Source organism: Talpa occidentalis, unplaced genomic scaffold (genome assembly GCF_014898055.3).
Source record: "Talpa occidentalis isolate TD23 unplaced genomic scaffold, MPIMG_talOcc4v2.1, whole genome shotgun sequence".
In the NCBI taxonomy this organism is placed as follows: Eukaryota; Metazoa; Chordata; class Mammalia; order Eulipotyphla; family Talpidae; genus Talpa; species Talpa occidentalis.
The window spans coordinates 18739701-18757497 of NW_026555331.1; the positions used below are offsets into that span (position 1 = coordinate 18739701).

The 17797-nt window shown below is 41.5% G+C and overlaps 1 protein-coding gene across 1 annotated transcript in view; it reads left to right on the forward strand.

The window, feature by feature from the left end:
* The window catches only part of EXT1 (exostosin glycosyltransferase 1), a 268860-nt gene that overhangs the window by 241135 nt on the left and 9928 nt on the right, over positions 1-17797 (forward strand). The window contains exons 5-8 of the mRNA XM_037502429.2: positions 6259-6391; positions 9407-9525; positions 10583-10678; positions 15717-15806. Coding sequence (XP_037358326.2) covers positions 6259-6391; positions 9407-9525; positions 10583-10678; positions 15717-15806 — 438 coding nt within the window. The remainder of the gene's footprint in view (positions 1-6258; positions 6392-9406; positions 9526-10582; positions 10679-15716; positions 15807-17797) is intronic.

Consider the following 17797-nt stretch of genomic DNA (forward strand, 5'->3'; position numbering starts at 1 on the left):
CATATCATTCCTGCTTTTACTATATGTTAATGTTATTTTAGGTTTTACATGTTATTTGGTATGATTTGGTAGGTTATTTTGGGGGTCTGGAAATGCTCAAAAATTTTCCATATAAATTGATGGTAATTGCTTCTTCCTATTACACTCTTTTGACTTACAAGAGCTTTCATAGGAATGCTCTACTTTCAGATAGCATGGGGGGACTGTAGTTTACTGGGTACACAATCCAGTGGCATTGGGGGACAGCAAAATTAATTCCCAAGACACATGCACCCTGAATAGCATCAGTGTTGCAAGAAGGTGTTAAGAAGAAAATCAAGATTACCCCCATTGGTTGCAAAAAGTGTTAAATTTTATGAAAGTAGAAAAGCTAAGCAGATGGATGCCAATCCTCAAGTTGCCTTTTTTAAGGTAGGATGGAGAAAGAGAAGCATGGAGATGATTAAAATGTTTGGAAGGGGAGCAAATAACCATGGCCTGAGGCTATACCAAAGTAGACAAAGAGCTAAGAAAAGTTTTGGGAAACTGCAAACTCATGAATAATAGGCTTGCAGGAAGGAAAGCTGGCAGTCCCTGGTGAGACGCAGCACTGGGTTTATTCTGGGGTTTGCATAATGATTTGGGGGGGTGCCTTTTGTGGTCTCACTTTTGAAATAGGTACCCTGGAAAAGTGATTACTGCTCTAGAAGCTAATATAATTTGGAGACTTCATGAGATGTCAGTAATACCAAGAAAAGTGGAGTTACCCTATTTTCTTGCCATCCTGGGTATGTGAGCAGTGCTGGTCCTGCCCCAGTTACACTGGAACACACACATATCCCAGCTGAGCTGGGGCTCCCCCACTCACCTGGGGGCATGTTGTAGTGAATCCTCATGAACAGTTCACTTGTTTTCTTCCTGGAAATAAATGAAAAGGGCTATTTAGGACCCAGGCCCCATCCATGGAGAGGACATGGTCAGAATAGCTTCCAGGGTCTTCCTTATCACAACCGTGCTTCTCTTCCTCCTCTAAAAGAACTCTCCTAGTTGAAGTTGATTATTTTTTTTTTTTAAGATTTTTATTTATTTATTTATACAAGCACTGGGTACAGTCAGAAGTGCAGGAGGGTGAGAGAACTCACCAGAGCTGGAACGGGGAACAGAACAGGCAGACTGACGAAACACACTGCTAAGGGGAGCAGCGGGCATGGCAGGAGAGGTCTGTGTGCCATGTGGGACCCTTGCTGGCAGCCAGGAATCAAAACCGGCGCTGCCGAGGCTGCAGGCAGCTTTGCAGCCCAGCGCTCAACCGCTGTGCCACCAGGAGAGGCCCTAATTATTTTTTTCACGCCTGTTCATAGCAACAGATTTGAATATGTGATAGATACCCTTCTATCCTGTCCTCCATCTAAGGCCCTTCCAAGGTCCTACTTAAGCAAAGTTGAATGTCAAGTTGATTTTGGTTTTCACTTATCAAAGATGTACATATTCATTCTAGAAAATAATGGAAAATACTTACAGCATGAGCATAATTACCCATACAAATCATAGTTGACATGTGTACACACACGTCAATTTTATGAAAAGTTATAAATATAATTTTTTACTTTATTTCTATAATTTATAACCCATTGCCTTTTTTCCCTGCTTAATAACACTGTCAATGTTGTTTTATGTTTTTTATTTTTCTACAAGTATTTTAATGACTATCTAATATTCCATTTGAATTAGTGGTTTTGTCCAATTTGTTCTTATATATATAATCTATGTTCAAAAAAGATCTAATCTCCCCTTTTTTTTTGGACAAATTACTGTCTAATCCCAATTCTTAAATTATATTTTTCCTTAGTCTTTTCACATCCCTCCTTTATGCATCTTTGAGAGTAATTCTGGCCTTTCACATCTGCCCTGCTAGTTAGCCACTGAACAGAGCTAGAACATGTGTTTTCATTTTTTCACCCTGTGTGCCATCTTCTCAAAAAGCTCAATTTAACCAATCTGCTACTGGAGGCAATTGCTGTTGTTTCTAATTCTTTGTTTTTATAGCTATAGATGTCTTTACAAAAGCAATGACTTTCTACGTGTATCTGAGACTGTGTTTCAGTATGTATACTTAGGACAGAGTCTCTGAAGTGGCAATTCTCAGCCAAAAAGTATGGGCATTTCTTAGGCTCCTCTTAGCATTGCCAAAAGACTTTGATACAGAAAGCCTGTATCAGTCTAGACTCACAAGCCATCTGGGGAAGACCCTCTCTTGCTATGCTCTTGTCAGCCTTAACGATCATAATTAAAACACACACGTATACAACTTGGCTAATTTGCCAGATGAAAGATGATACCTCATTAGTTAACATTTCTTTTGAGTATGGTTTATTGCATAGATCTGGTGTTTTGCCTATTAAGTCATAGTGCTCAATTATACTGTAATAACAGTTGGATGTGTTCTATTCATCAGAATAGGATCTTAAGTTAAGCAGTTTGCATCTCTGTGCCTGGCAAGTCCTTCTTCCCCTTGGAGTTAGGCCATATAGTTCTTCAGTGAAGCAGTTGTTTCAAAAACACTACAAACCATATACTTGGTTTAAATTTATAGCTACTGTCAAATCTTCTCCTACAGTTTCAAGATTGCCTTGTAACAATTTGACCTCTCTACCAAATTGTATGGGAGAAACCATGCAGTTTCCCTTTTTAATTCAGAATTTAAATTATCCCAGAATTCAGTGTAAATAGAAAAGCAGAGAAAATAGCAGAAAGTACCATTTACATACACAAATAAGCAAAACCAATGTGCTTATAAACAATAATGTTAAATATCTCATGTCAAAAATGCTCACTTAGTTTGGAATTTAGGCAAAATGTCCTTTGGTCCATGATGATGTGCCTATGACATGGAGATCACTCAGAATTGCCCTTAAGACAACATGAATTTGAGGATTCCTTCCTTTGCAGTATTCTACACTCAGACTCTTGAATTCCGGGCCTGTCTTCCTTGCTTGGTGTATTTTAGACAATGGGAAGGAGATTGCTTGGTCTTTGGAGATCATGAGCTTTGGAGTTGTAGGTAGACAGAGTTGAACCTCACCCTTCTCCCCCATGTCAGGGTCAGGTTGTTAGTCTAGACCATTGTGCCGCACTCTGTAATACTGGGGATGCTGCTAGTGTTTCTAGTCTAACTAAAATTTCCTACTTCTGCATCCTGGAATGAAAGACTTCTTTAGCCAGAGGTAGGATCTTTGGAGCTCAGTTTTTTGGTGCAAATTGAGGAGTAACAACAGGGACTATGTATTCTTCATGGATTCTATCATTTGTCAGAATATTGAAAAACAAAACCCAGCTCTGTGGAACCGCAGGAGCCCATGACAATTAAGGTGAGCAACCAAAGGAGCATGTGATTGTAATAATTATATGAAAACAGCTGATGGTAGCTTGGAAGGCACATGTGTAGTGGTTAGTGGATTTTATGAAGTACGATCTATTTTCCTTCTGTTACCTAACCATGCACCTACAGACTATGATCTTGCTTTGCACTTGGACAATAAAATGTTAAAATCAGTGAGGTAATGGAAATAGAGATTGCTTTGGCTCACAGCGTGGTGGCATATGGTGGCACTGCATGTGTGAGGTGACATTGCATTGGTCAGAGGACTGAGTCAGGGCCACACAGAATGTCTGTAACCTGTAGTCAATAGCCCATTATTTAAAAAACAGATGGCACATTAAAAGGAAAAATTAGGAGACTGTCTTTCTTCCTTTCGAATTTACATTAATAGGAATATTATGCTTATGGAAGGTGCCATTTGTGGCTGTAATGAAAAAAAAAAGTGTATGAATGTATATGTGTTGATTTTCTTTATAGCCAAAGAAGGGCCCAACCTCTGAATGTGATTCTTCCCCCCACAACAATAGGGTGAGCACTTAGAGTCCCGAAGAACTGGTCCAGTGAGGTAGCAGAGAGGACTGGATATTCATAAAGGGATAAAATGAGCTTTTATTTGGGGAACTAAGATCTTTACACTTTCGAACTTTGAGAGGGCCAAATTGATTGAAATCTTCTAGAAAAAACATTTGGCAATACATAGAAACATACTGGGAAGTGTGCCTATCCTTTGACAAAGACCTGAACAATCCTAAATGTGGAAAAAATTATTTATAAATATGCATATTGCATGGAAAAATTTGTAAACTATTGTTGGCTATTTGGGATAAGTAAACCATGAATACTATTTGTCCTCTAGAAAGATAGCTATAATATATAATATATGCTGTTATAGCTATGTAATCATTGAAAAAACCCTACACCTAGAAAATGATCACAGAAATGAGTTTTTAAGGCAGTCATTTTAAAAATATAAACTTAGACTTTGTTACAAATACATTCTGAGAGGCTGCTATAATTAATGTGCTGTTTTATTACAGATAAGTCAGGTGAGTCTTAAAAATGACCACTTGCTTGACCCAAATTAATTTCAATCTTTGGACTGTTCGCATATCTCATAGAGTCCTCTCAAGATCTGGTTAAAGGTGGCATAAAATGCTTGTTGATATTTCAAAATAACTACTTACTGTATTCCTGAATTCTGGAAAGATAAGTGTTTGATCATGAACCAGAAAGGTAACTGATGACAATGAGAAACATACCACCCAGACACCCAAAGCAAATGGTTGCCCATTTTATGACATCTCTTGAGTTCCTGTCATTTGCATGTCAGTCAGTTTTAGGATGCTATCTGTTGTGAATGTATGCTGTAGCTTGATATCCGGATTTATTTAAGTGACCACCTACTAGAAGGTACATAAGTTTGGAAAGCAAGAAAATAGAGGATTTAAATGAATAACTATAGAGGGAAAAGATTGTAAAGGAAAAGGATATGGAAGATACAAATAATTGTTAAAAATTAATATGTATTGTGAACTACAAAGTGAAATTACTAGCCATGAAAAAAACTCTAAAACTAAGACAATTTTCTCACTTTTAAAGCCTAGACAATAGAATTTGAATATTGCTTTTGTACAAGTAAACACGGATATTTTAGCTGGATTCCTAAAATCTGCACCCAATTAGAAACATCTATCTACCTATGTAAAATTAGCAATTTTGATCTGGGGAAAAGATAAAATGCAGAAATTATTGAACTAAGATATTTAAGTTCTAAATTTCCCCCTTGCTTCCCTCTCACTCATTAAAAAATATAAATCTGATAAGGTTTGCAAAGATAAATGTAGCTCACTTTATTACTTCTCCAGTCACCATGTGGGATGAGATGAGGGTGTTAATAACCTTAGCAAATAATAAAACTCCATTTAAAATGGTCTGTACTTAAAATCACATTGCATTAAATGGAGACCTGGAAAATGGTGATTTAGGTCTTAAATCTCTTGAGATTTATGGCAGGATTTTTCTTTCTCTTTTTTTTTATAAAAAAACCCCACATTGCTGAAACTTGAAATTCTGTATCAAGTTAATTATTTGCCAAATCATATCTTTAATGAGTGGTGGTATAATTACAGGAGTTTGAAAGTCACAGAAAGAAATCTGTAAAGTGTACTAATCACATTTATCTGACAAATGATTCAGGATGGGAGAATATTTGACTCTAAATGTAGAATTTAATGATCTGCAAGGTCCCAAGTCCAAAGAAACTAATGAACTAACTAGCTGGGCTATTATTAGTCTTCGTATGCCTTGCTTCTTGTCCTATTGTGGAGGATGTTTTAAACAATTGTTCACTCACTACCTTTTGAGATGGAAGACGGCAAAGATTTTGGCTAGCCAGTACCCAAAAGTCCTCAATTAACTTTGAAAGGAAAATGAAATATGACAAGCAAGTAGATCTGCCTCCTGATTTAAAGGAACAGACTAAAACCTCACTAGTTTCCAGGCTGTGGTAGGCCTTCCAGATGGCCCGAGCTCCATCGCTGCAAGGCCCATGGAGGTCTCTAGGCACTGAGGCCACATCTTCCTGATAGGGACCTATAGCCAGCTCTTGAGACGCAGCCATTGGGACATTGTTGCACTTTACTCTCAGACAAGCTTGGACTTACCTCAAAAGATCGAATAGAGTTTATGGTAAGACTGTAGTTTGATCAGGAAGTTTGATGACCCGACTTCTTCCACTCTCTCACACCTTCCAATGTCGGTCACTCTCCTTTTGTACCAGACATGTTTATCTGGGGAATTGGGGTCACTATGTTAAGCGCTGTCATCCCTAAATTGAGAATGATGGTGATCCTCATCATCATGGTCTCATCCTTACCAGGTGCTCTCTTCTCATTTCCTAGATTATTCAGGACAGAATATTCAAGCACATATCACGTAACAGTTTAATATGGAACAAACACCCTGGAGGATTGTTCGTACTGCCACAGTATTCATCTTATCTGGGAGATTTTCCTTACTACTATGCTAATTTAGGTAAGTGACTTCCTTCCAGGAGCTACCCTTACTTATGCTCAAGTTGCTGCCCAGAATGAATGCCCCTTTGTGTTTCTATCTTTTTTTAAAAAAAAGATTTATTTATTTATGCATACAAGAGCTGGGGTACAGGCCAGAGATGTGGGGGGTGAGAGGATCCACCAGAGACAGAGTGGGGAACAGAACAGGCAGACTGACCAAAATGCACTGCCGAGGGGAACAGTAGGCAAGAAAGGAGAAGTCTGCCATGTGGGTAGCTCCCTGGCTGACCAGGGATCGAACTCGTGCTGCAGAGGCTGTGGACTGCTTCCTAGTGCTGTGCTTAACCCCTTGCGCCACCAGGGAGGCCCCCTTGTGGTTCTAAATGGAGATCTTCCTGACAGCCTACCTATGAGGTGGTGTTTCAGACTCCTCTCAAGAATTTTGTATCCAGCAGAGCTTTATACAATGGGGGTTAAAAAAAGCCTTTCTTATCTGAGCAGTTGCACTTTTATATTTAGTAGAGTTACTTCTGTTTGAGAAATGGGCTTCCCAAAGTATAGATCATTTTGAATCTGGCAATGGGACAGCTAGTTTTAAGTCTCGTCATATATAAAATGGAAATAGAAGATCTCTCCCTATTTTTTTTTTTTTTACTTCTCTATCTCATACCAAAGAAAAACTGAATTAATAAAGGGAAAGGGAAAGGAAAAAGATTGAAGACTATATGAAGATGGATATATTATCCACTCTTTCAACATTAGTTATGTTCCTCTTCTGGCTATGTGAATGGAGTGCTAGGAGGTAGAAATAAAAAGTCAAATGAGATACAATCTTTGCTCTTCATTATTTTTAGTCTCTTTATAATGAGGAAAAGAGAATGGGCAGAGGGACAAAGTCTACTGTTCATGGCATGGACGTGTTTGTATATAGAATCCCAGGTGTCTACTGTTAATAGTGTCGTGGATATGTACCCACATTCGCAGTTCTAAACTTGAAGAACCCTGGGATAATAATGCATTTTTCAAGCCGACATGACAAAAAGACTAGGTTTTTCCACCCAAGGCTTCTATTCTCCAATAACAACAATCTCTCCCTTATTTTGAGTTGTACATGTTCAGGTTGAAACAGTTAAGATGAAACTTAAAGAAATGTATGGCCTAAAACATCAAACAGGGACAAGATTAGAATTGAGTTGTTTTCAGATTAAGGCCATATTTGATAAAATTTCTATATATTTTTTGGTAAATACTGAGATCTTCATTTGGAGTCAGCACGTTCGATGTAGATAAATGATGCTTTTGAAACTATCGCAGGGCGATATGAAAGCAGTGACTGGTCCATCCTCATGGTTAAAAAGGAACTTTGCTTGGCAAAATCTTGAATGTGTGTCTAGATAGCGGGAAAGTTGGCGTCTAACATATATTGAAAGTTCTAATAGGATAATATGATTTGCTCTTCAAAATATTTGTATAGTCCTTTAATATATATAGCCTGCAATTGTATGGGGAATATAAAAATAAAATTTATTAATTAAAAAAAAATAAAGTAAACCCATTTGGACAATAAAAAAAAATAATAAAAAAAAATAAATAAAAAATAAATATAAAAAAAATATATATATATAGCCTGATTTGATTCTTGCCTTCATCCCATCAATATCAAAGCTTAACTTGAATGTCCCTACTCTTGTCTTCTTTGCATTCAAGCTACTAAAATATGAAGTTAGTGAGTCTAAACTAGTGAATTTTTTTTAAAGGTTTATTTATGCATACAAGAGCTGGGGTACAGGCCAGAGGTGTGGGGGATGAGAGGATTCACCAGAGACAGAGTGGGGAACAGAAAAGGCAGATCTGCTGAAATCCACGGCTGAGGGGAGCAGCGGGCGAAACAGGAGAGGCCTGCCACACCATGTGGGAAGCTCCCTGGCCAGCCGGGGATTGAACTCATGCTGCAAAGGCTGCGGACAGCTTCATAGTGCTGTGCTTAACCCCTTGCGCCACCAGGGAGTCCCTAAACTAATGGAATTTTAAGAGGCTTTTTAACCTGGCTCCAGTTTCCCAGTTTTTATGGGAAAATTCATCCACCTCTTTCTCTTTGGTGGCTGTGGCAGTTTACATCATCATGGTACCTGCCTGCTGGGGTTTCAGAGCACACAGTAGGCAGAGGACTGCACCACTTCCTTTCTCTCTCAGCTGTGTCATGGCTACACAAAGAAGAGATTGTCATTTTGAATTTTCTTCTTTTTTACTTTACTTCTTTTTTACTTTTGCTTCCTCTCCAAAATAGTAATGATTCTGGTGGTGGTGGTGGCAGGCAACATATAGGGAACCCCTATTATCTGCTAGGTCCTGATCTAAGTGCTTCGCATTAACTCATTTAATTCCCATTACAACTCCCTGGGTTTGATACTATTGCTATCAGCTTGTTTCACAGCTGTGAAAACACCGAGGGTTAAGTAATTTTCCCAAGATATTATCACACTACCAGTTCCTGGTGGCGGAGATTCAGACCAGGCAGTCAGACTCTAGATACTGATCTTTTAACCTTTACCACCGGCTAGTTACTGTTTGAAAGACTGTTAATCAGGAAAAAACCCTTTACCACACAATTAAGAATAAGACCCACGAAAATACCCTGGGAGAGAGCATATTTACTTAAATCCATACTGAGATGTGATTAGAGTTGACCGTTCTTGAGTGGTGAGTGCGTGTGTGTGTTTGTGTGTGCGTGTATTTAGACTTTGGGACCTAAATAACAGAAGGGAGATCAAAGATGCCTCCCCCAGGCCAGGAAAGGATATCAGAGGAAGATCTGGAAATGGACATTGAGCTGAAAATTATTGAGGCCTCTCGATGCAGGTGGCAGTTAACCAGCAGCGTTTCACCTTGTTTTGTTCTGTCAGGACATAAGAGGCGAAGGAAAAATATGCTGGAAGGGAACATTAGCTCTAGGGATGCAGTGGAGCAAGGAGGAGTAATTTCTAAGTCTTGTTTTTCAGAGCTTCATTAGGCACCTCTCCCCTTTCTATTTCAGGTTTAAAGCCCCCCTCCAAATTCACTGCAGTCATCCATGTGGTGACCCCCCTGGTCTCTCAGTCCCAGCCAGTGTTAAAACTTCTTGCGGCTGCAGCCAAATCCCAGTACTGTGCCCAGGTGAGTGGGGGCTGGGCAGCATGGCACCTGCCTCCTCCAGCTTCGTGGATGGAGACTCTGCTCCTTCCCTGCTGCACACTTTCCCAGGGACGCAGCTCACATCAGGCACTGTTCCTGCCCATTCATTTTTCATTTCTGGTTATATCCTTCTCATTAACGTAAAGGTTCTTGGAGGTGAAATCCAGCATAGATGTATGGTGGGTTCCAAAGAGATCTTTGCACTCTGGTAATGTTAAAAACACACACACACATGCACACGCACACATTATTTTGTTTTCATGTCAAAGTCATAAAGTCACTGCAGAAATGCCACTGGAAGGACCCAGGAAAATAAGTTTTAAAAGAAACAGACTTGTGGTGTCAATTTCTGTCACAGCAACTGCGACTAATTATAAAATTGGGAGCAGAAGATTATATCTATGGTAACAATATTTTCCAAATTAGTATCACTCCCATGCTTTTCACAGTGGTTTTTCTGATTTGTAAATTACTTTATATAAAGAGGTTTACAAAGGAGGAAAGAATTAAATCATGTTGAAGTATGCATTTTTGAACTAAACACATTTATTGGAAATAATGAAGTTACATAAAATCAACAGCCATTCTGAGAATCCAGAACATGAGCTCATACTAGTTTTCTCTTGAATTCTTGTTTCTCCCCCTTTGCTAGGGGTAGTGGAAGTTCGTAACAGAAGTTCAGATGCGGGGTGTACATTTTTATTTAATTTGAGCAGTGCTTTTTTAAATCTCACTCATCCTATGAGATCAGAATTTAGGAAACCACTTTATTAAGATCCAGCCACCCTAAAATTACTTCTTTTCCCCTCCAGCTTTCTCCTACCCTCTGGACATACTGTTTTTAGGTTGTTCTTTTTGTCCTGTGTCTCTCCTTGTTGAGATGAGAAGGTTCTGCAGGTTGTGTGGGAGTAGACTGGCTTGCAGGTTCAGTGTTGATGCCTGCCGTTCTGACTCAGGCCTCTGTCTATGAGAAGAGACTTTGGGTTGGAAGCATGGATCAACCCATCATCATCCGCCTAATGATCTCTGTCCATTGCAGATCATAGTTCTCTGGAATTGTGACAAGCCCCTCCCAGCCAAACACCGCTGGCCCGCCACTGCTGTGCCTGTCATCGTCATCGAAGGAGAAAGCAAGGTAGGACTGGAGGGGTGCACCCGCCATGGAGTCTCCGTTTTTCCCTGGGGAACTTTGGGTGTTGTCCCTGTGTGTCTTGCTCCTTCTTGTGGGAGCTGCTGGTCCTGGACTGTTTTTCCTAAAACTCTCCCTGTCTCTGAATGGCCTCACTTTGACAAGACTAAGTTCTATAAGAGCTGAGTGCTAACAGGCACTCCTTAGAAGATTTGTTACCCCATATATATCCTTCCCTGAGCCTCAGTTTCCTCATCTGCATAATGGACATAATGACACCTGCATTCTAGAGTTGCTGTTAGGATTAAGTGAGTTCAGTGCCTGCCAGTAGAAATCTGTAAATCATGAGGGGAAGGATGAGGCTCTTGGTGATCGTGGTGGTGCTTGAGCTCTGCTTAGCTGGTTCATCTGAATTAGTTGTATCTGTCTGAATTTTGGCTTTTCCTTGTATTTATCCTAAGAAGGGCATTTCCACCCTCTTTATGTCTTGGTGTCTCTATCAGAGACTCTCACATGTGCTGCCTTGCTGCCTCCTGCTCCCACGCTCCAATTCATCTCACCCAGAACTGAATAATCTTTTTAATCATCTCATGGCCCTTAAGGAACTCTATTTGCTGATACTTTATTTTATTTTATTTTATTTTTTTTGCTTGTTCATTGTATTTTAATTTTTTAAAATAAATTTTATTTTTATATTCCCCATACAATTGCAACCCCCTTATTTTGACCCCAATCCCTCCCCTCCCCACCCCCCACCCCCCATAGAGTGACTCTGGTTCATAGTTTTTATTGATTTTGATTTTCACTTTCTTATAGTTATTCATTTTCCTGGTCCCTTATTTAAGTTTTCTAGATTCCTGCTATGAGGGAGACCATCCGGTATTTTTCTTTTACTTTTTGGCTTATTTCGCTGAGCATGATCCCTTCCAGCGCCATCCATGTTGCTGCAAATTGCATGTGTTTATCTTTTTTGAATGCTGAGTAATATTCCATGGTGTATATGTACCACATCTTCTTGATCCAGTCATCTATTTTTGGGCATTTGGGCTGTTTCCAAAGCTTAGCTATTGTAAATAGTGCTGCTATAAACATAGGGGTGCAGGTGCTCTTTGGAATTGATGTTTCTGTGTCCTTTGGGTAAATACCTAGGAGTGGAATTGCTGGATCATATGGAAGCTCTTTGTTTAGTAGGTCGAGAAATCTCCACACAGCTCTCCATAGTGGTTGGACCAGTTTGCACTCCCACCAACAGTGCAGAAGAGTTCCTTTTTCTCCACAACCTCGCCAACATTTGTTGTTGCTAGTTTTTTTAATATGTGCCATTCTCACTGGTGTGAGATGGTATCTCATGGTAGTTTTGTTTTGCATTTCCCTGATGACAAGTGATGTTGAACATTTTTTCATATGCCTGTTGGCCATTTGCATTTCCTCTTCAGAGAAGTTTCTTTTTAACTCTTCTGCCCATTTTTTGACAGGAGTATTTTCTTTGTTGTTGTTGAGTCTCATCTATTTGCTGATACTTTAAATTGACATTGGAGGCTGTGAATAACCTGGCCTTCCCAACCTTCCCCCTCATTACTCTCCCCTACCCTCTGACCAAATTTGGTCATTCACAATGGTTTCAAATACAAAGGGTTTTGTATTCCTTTCCTGTGTGCCTTGCCCACCCCTCCTCAACACTTCATCTTGGTTATTAAAGTTCCCATATATTCTCTAAGGCCCATCCACATGCTGCCTTCTTTGGAAGTCTTTTCCACTGTTGACAACATGAGATGAGTTCTTTATTCTCTAGCCTGTACTTCTGCTTTCTTGTAGATCTTATCCATTGGGAAGAAATTAGTCACTACTAAATGACATTGAGGTTGGCAATGTCCTCTAAGAGACTTCTTTGTCCATCCTGGAGAAGGGATCAGGTCGTGAGAGACTGTCTCAGGCTAGGGAAAACATCTTTGAGTTGCAATAACACTATCAGTGTGCTAGGGAAACAATCATTGGACTTACGGCAACAATTTCCTGTGATTTCACACAATGCAGTGAGGACTATAAACTGTGGATAAGCTGACCAGTGTATTACCTGTTCATTTCCAATGCATGTCCACCTACTATGTGCTGGACACTGTGTCACATGTTGGAACACACAAGGAATATGACAAATGTAGTGAGGCCTTCATAGAGCCAGAATCCAGTGGTTACAAGTATAGGGTGGTAAGTGTTTAACTACAAAAGGCAGGAATTAGAATAATTACAGGCCTCTCAAGATCAGTCTTACTTACCCTTATGGACGCCACCTCACCTTGGGTATGATTTTCTGAAAGGAACTGGCACGCTAAAAGCTGCCTACAACCCTTAATCTATCTTCCCAGTGCCAGTGCCCAGAATGGTACTCAGGTAGATGCTGTTAACATTGAAATTCTTTTGTTTTTTATGCTTCCCTGGGTGACCAGATCTTTTCCTAGTTGACAAGCCTTTTTTTTTGGAAGATGGCGGGATATTCAAATAGGGTCCAGTCTGACTGACTGACTGACTAACTATCTGACTGACCAGTTGGCTGATTGGGAGCCATTCTGATTTCTGAAGTTAGTACAGCATGTCTATGCCTGTATTCATTGATTGATTCTATATTTTCACTCTATGAGTAGTACCAGTTGCTTTATTTATAAAATGAGGATAAGAATAATAGTACCTTTCCTTTAGCTTTTTCAGATGTCTCTTACAAGGTACCTCAGATTCTACCACCATGTCTGTCTTACCATTTCAGTCCTGGCATCCACGTTGGCTGATTCCAGTTCCTTTTCCCTCAGTCTGTCCTGGGACTGTGCCTCCTTCTAAGCATTTACTCTTAGGCTTTGCTCTAGGCTTTGTGTTCTAGGGAACCTGGGCTAAGACTTGGGTCCAATTTGAGGATTAAATGAGATATTGTGTAACAGATGCTTAGCCCTGTGCCTAGTAGACACCAAGTAAATGTCAGCCAACCACCAGGAGCCCTGGAACTTTAGTTTGTATTGTGGACTAGAGTAAGACTTAAGACTTTGCGTGACTTGAGGTGAGATATTTAACTCTGTCTCGATCCTTCCTTCAGTAAAAGAAAATGATCTAACTAATAAGGGCTCTTAAAGGACCCAGCAGTAAGATACCAAGCATGCAAATATGCTCAGAAGTGGGTGTGGCCATGATTGGTGCTTGATCAATGTTAGCTACTATTGTGCTTTAACTATTATTGTGTAATTACTCACGGACATTTCTTACTCCCCATTAAGCAATGTAATTTTTAAGTCTCAGTCACTTAAAAATTAAATATTTCTTAAATGAACCCATGATGCAAACCTAGTTCACTGAGAACTGACTTTTTAAGTAGATTGGTTCCGTGCTGCTGGACCATTCAACTTGGGGAATGTAGCTGAAAGCGCATGGTATTTGAAAGAGAGCCCCTAGTTTCTGCACTTGGATTTGGAATTGGCTGGCTTATGGGCTCTTAGCCTCCATTAATGGATCACATTCAGAAAGAGGAAATGGATCCTTTTAAAACCTGTGGTTTGGGCCTCTCTAGTGGCGCAAGGGGTTAAGCACCACGCTATGAAGCAATATGCAGGCTCTGCAGCACTAGTTCGAGCCCTGACCAGGGAGATACCCACATGGTGCTGCAGACCTCTCCTGTCTCTCCTGCTACTTCCCTCAGCAGTGTATTTCATTCAGTCAGTCTGCCTGTTCTGTACCCAACTCTGTCTCTGGTGAATCCTCTCACCCCCTGCATCTCTGGCCTCTGCCCCAGCTCTTGTATGCATAAATAAATCTTTAAAAAAAAAAAAAACTTAAAAAAAATAAAACTAAAACCATGTGTCCTTCTCATTCCTCATTTTAAATCTCCATGTCTAGCCTTGAGTATAAAATTGATGTGTTTGTTGCTTTGGCTGCAAGATTCCATTTTGAATTTATAGGCCTTGTCTTTGCTGTTCTCCCCTGTAGGCGTAACACGGGAAAGGTCAGGGCCTGGCTAAGCTGGCAGCTAATGGTTTCTGCGTTAGTCAGTGGACATGTAAACAGTATCAGGAGACTCGCTGCAGGCTGAGCTTTCTGAGCACTGGGTAGAGGGGGCTGCCAATCTCCTTGTGTTTTATTTTGAAAGCCTGAGAAAGAGAAAGAAAACCCAGCTTGCCCCAGTTGACAGATGTGTAGGAGCAGACCTGGAAGCTATTGGTGCTGCTCATGCATCCCTGGCACGCCCAGGATGGGTCACAGCCGGTGCTTTCTCCTCCTTGAGTGTCATAAGCCTTCCAGTAGCTTCAGAGGCACGTAACCCAAACCTGAGGCGAGGCCTGGGATGAGCTGGCCTCTTGATGCAAATACTGCTGAGGCTCCTTCTCTTTCTACCTGGCGAATTCCTGTCTATCAAGGTCCTGTTCCAATGTCACTTGTATGAGACCTTCATTTGCTCTTCCATGTGTCTGGCAGCTCTCATCTCTGATCTCCCAGCATTTTGCATAGCAGGTTCTCGGTCTCTCTGCAGACTCTGACTCCTCCAAACAGGGAAAATATCTCATTTACCTTCATACCCCTTTGATTCCCAAGGTGCTTGGTACACAGTAGGTAACTAAAAATTGTGGAGCAAATGAATCTTCCCTGATGGGAACTGGAAGGCTTCTGCATTGAGGGTTGATGAGACGGTTGAACATTCTCTCTGCAGGGGAAGATGGGAGGAATTTTTTCTTAGAGATTTATTTATGCATGCAAGAGCTGTGGTACAGGCCAGAGATGCAGGGGGTGAGAGGATTCACCAGAGACGAAGCGAGGAGCAGAACAGGCAGACTGACGAAATACACTGCTGAGGGGAGCAGTGGGCGAGAAAGGAGAGGTCTGCCTCGCCATGTGGGAATTCCCCTGGCCGGCTAGGAATCGAACACGTGCTGCAGAGGCTGCTGACAGCTTCACAGCGCTTCGCTCAACCCGCTGCGCCACCGGGGAGGCCCAAGATGGGAGGATTTCACTGAAAACAGTAAAGACCGGTCTTCTCCCTAATTCTTTCCCTCCGTCTGCTTTCTGCTTGCAGGTGATGAGCAGCCGTTTTCTGCCCTATGACAACATCATCACAGACGCAGTGCTCAGCCTGGATGAGGACACCGTGCTTTCAACCACGGAGGTACTCACCCACTCCAGGAGCTATGGGGGCTCCCCAGGCAGTGGCCCCAAGCCCCAGGGTGCCAGTGCTCCTTCTGTTCTACCCCTGGCCAAGTCAAGAGCATTTTTCAAACTTCCTGCAAAATCAGTTTTAATCAACCCATTTCCTGTTAACAACTTGCCACCCCTGGCACCCTGAGGGGGGCAGTTTCCCTTTTGTTTTTACCACTAATTGGTTCCTCATTTGCATGGCAGTCTCTCACCTCTCCCCTCCTGCCTGCCCTCCTTTTTTTTTAAACAGTACAGCTGTGGCCAGGTGTGCAGAGAAGCAAGGGGAGGCAGGCGGGAGGCTGCCTGTTTCACATTATGGGAGAGTACATAATCCAGAGCTAGTGGGCCTGTCCTTCGCCTGTTCCCCTCGTGTCAGTGCCGTGTGTTGCCTGTTCGGAAACACTACTCTGAGTTCCAAAGGCAGCTCTTCTTGCTTTAAAGTGCTCATTTGCTTTCACCCACACAAGAGCAAGCGGTTTCACTTTAAGGCTGAGAAGGAGATCCCTGCTATTTCAGATGTTCAGGTATTTGTGCCAAAAATAAGATTGCACAAAGAATGTGTGAGAAGGAAGACAGATATGGTAGAAAACCAATTTTTACAACTCGAATGAGTATTGATCTCTGAAACCTTACTTTAAACCATAGAGGGGCCCAAAGACAGATATAAAAGGGAGTATATTGGAAATACATTATTAATGGTAGCTGCTAAAAAGCATGGAGGCTTAGCAACTGGTATGTTTTCGCCGTTTTATTCATAATCATATTCCTTTCAATTTTAACATCGGCACTTACTGGCACACTTGTCTGATTTCAGTGGGCTACTGCCTACGTAGCCAGCACCCTGTGTTAACCTTAGTGTTTCTTGAAATACTGTGGATGCTTCCAGTTTCCATCCAATGTAGCTGAACTGACCTTATGCTCAAGGACAACCTAAGTAATCCCAGGACACAGTGTCCTGGACCTCACAGTGCTAAACTGCTTTCTGTGTAGCCCACGCTCTATAAATACTTGGGAGGAATGACCAATAGGGAGGAGGCACGCAGAGGGGATTGAGTGTGAACACACAGAGATTGCATCATGTGCAAGAGAAAGGGTGGGGTGGAGAAGATATGCTTAGTGTTCAAAGGGAAAGACAGGCATGGAATACGGCTAGAGGATGCTCCAGCTGGTATTTTTCTGCTGCCTCCTGCAAGGGAAGCTGGCGTCCTGGGCGCACATTCATTTCGCAAGTGTTTTTTGAGGGATTTCTTTGTTCTGGTCTCCACGTTGGGTACTTTGATTACAGTTCCTGCCTGTGGCAACCAGAATTCTGCAGCAAACAGGTTTAACTCAGCTGATTCAAATGAAGGGTTTGAGGGTGGAGTGAAGGAATCTCACCGGAGATTGAGAGGACCCCTGAGAGCACCAAGAACAGGCAACAGCTCTCACCCCTGTGTCTGAAGGATGGGGGTGAGGCAGAAGAGAGGAAGGACTCCTGCATTTCCAGGGTGCTCAGAAGATGGGGCTGCTTCCTAGAGCTCCAGTCGTGGAGGGATTATGGTGCCAAAGCAAGGAGGAGGCAGGGAAAAAATACTGTAAACTCTCTCTGACCCACCTTCATTTTCCTGCTGGCAACTCCATTGACCTGACCCAATGAACAGCCAGCAAGGAAGACAAAGAGGTGCGGTTTGTAAGTTCCATCATCCCAGGTCACAGAGCACGGCAAGGAACTGGAGAAGGGATCTTGAAGATAAACCCACACAAAGCAACACGTTGCCATGGTAAAACGTATGGTCCATAAACCTAGAATATACACCTAAATCATTATCCCATCACCTGCAGTATTGATTCATCTTACATCTAGCCTGGACCCATGGCAGTTAATTGGGCTCACTCTAGGGTTTGTTTTGCCCCGTCCCATGGTGAAATAACCATCAGCTGCTGTGATGGAGCCACGTGCCTGTGAATTTCTTTTCAGAGAAT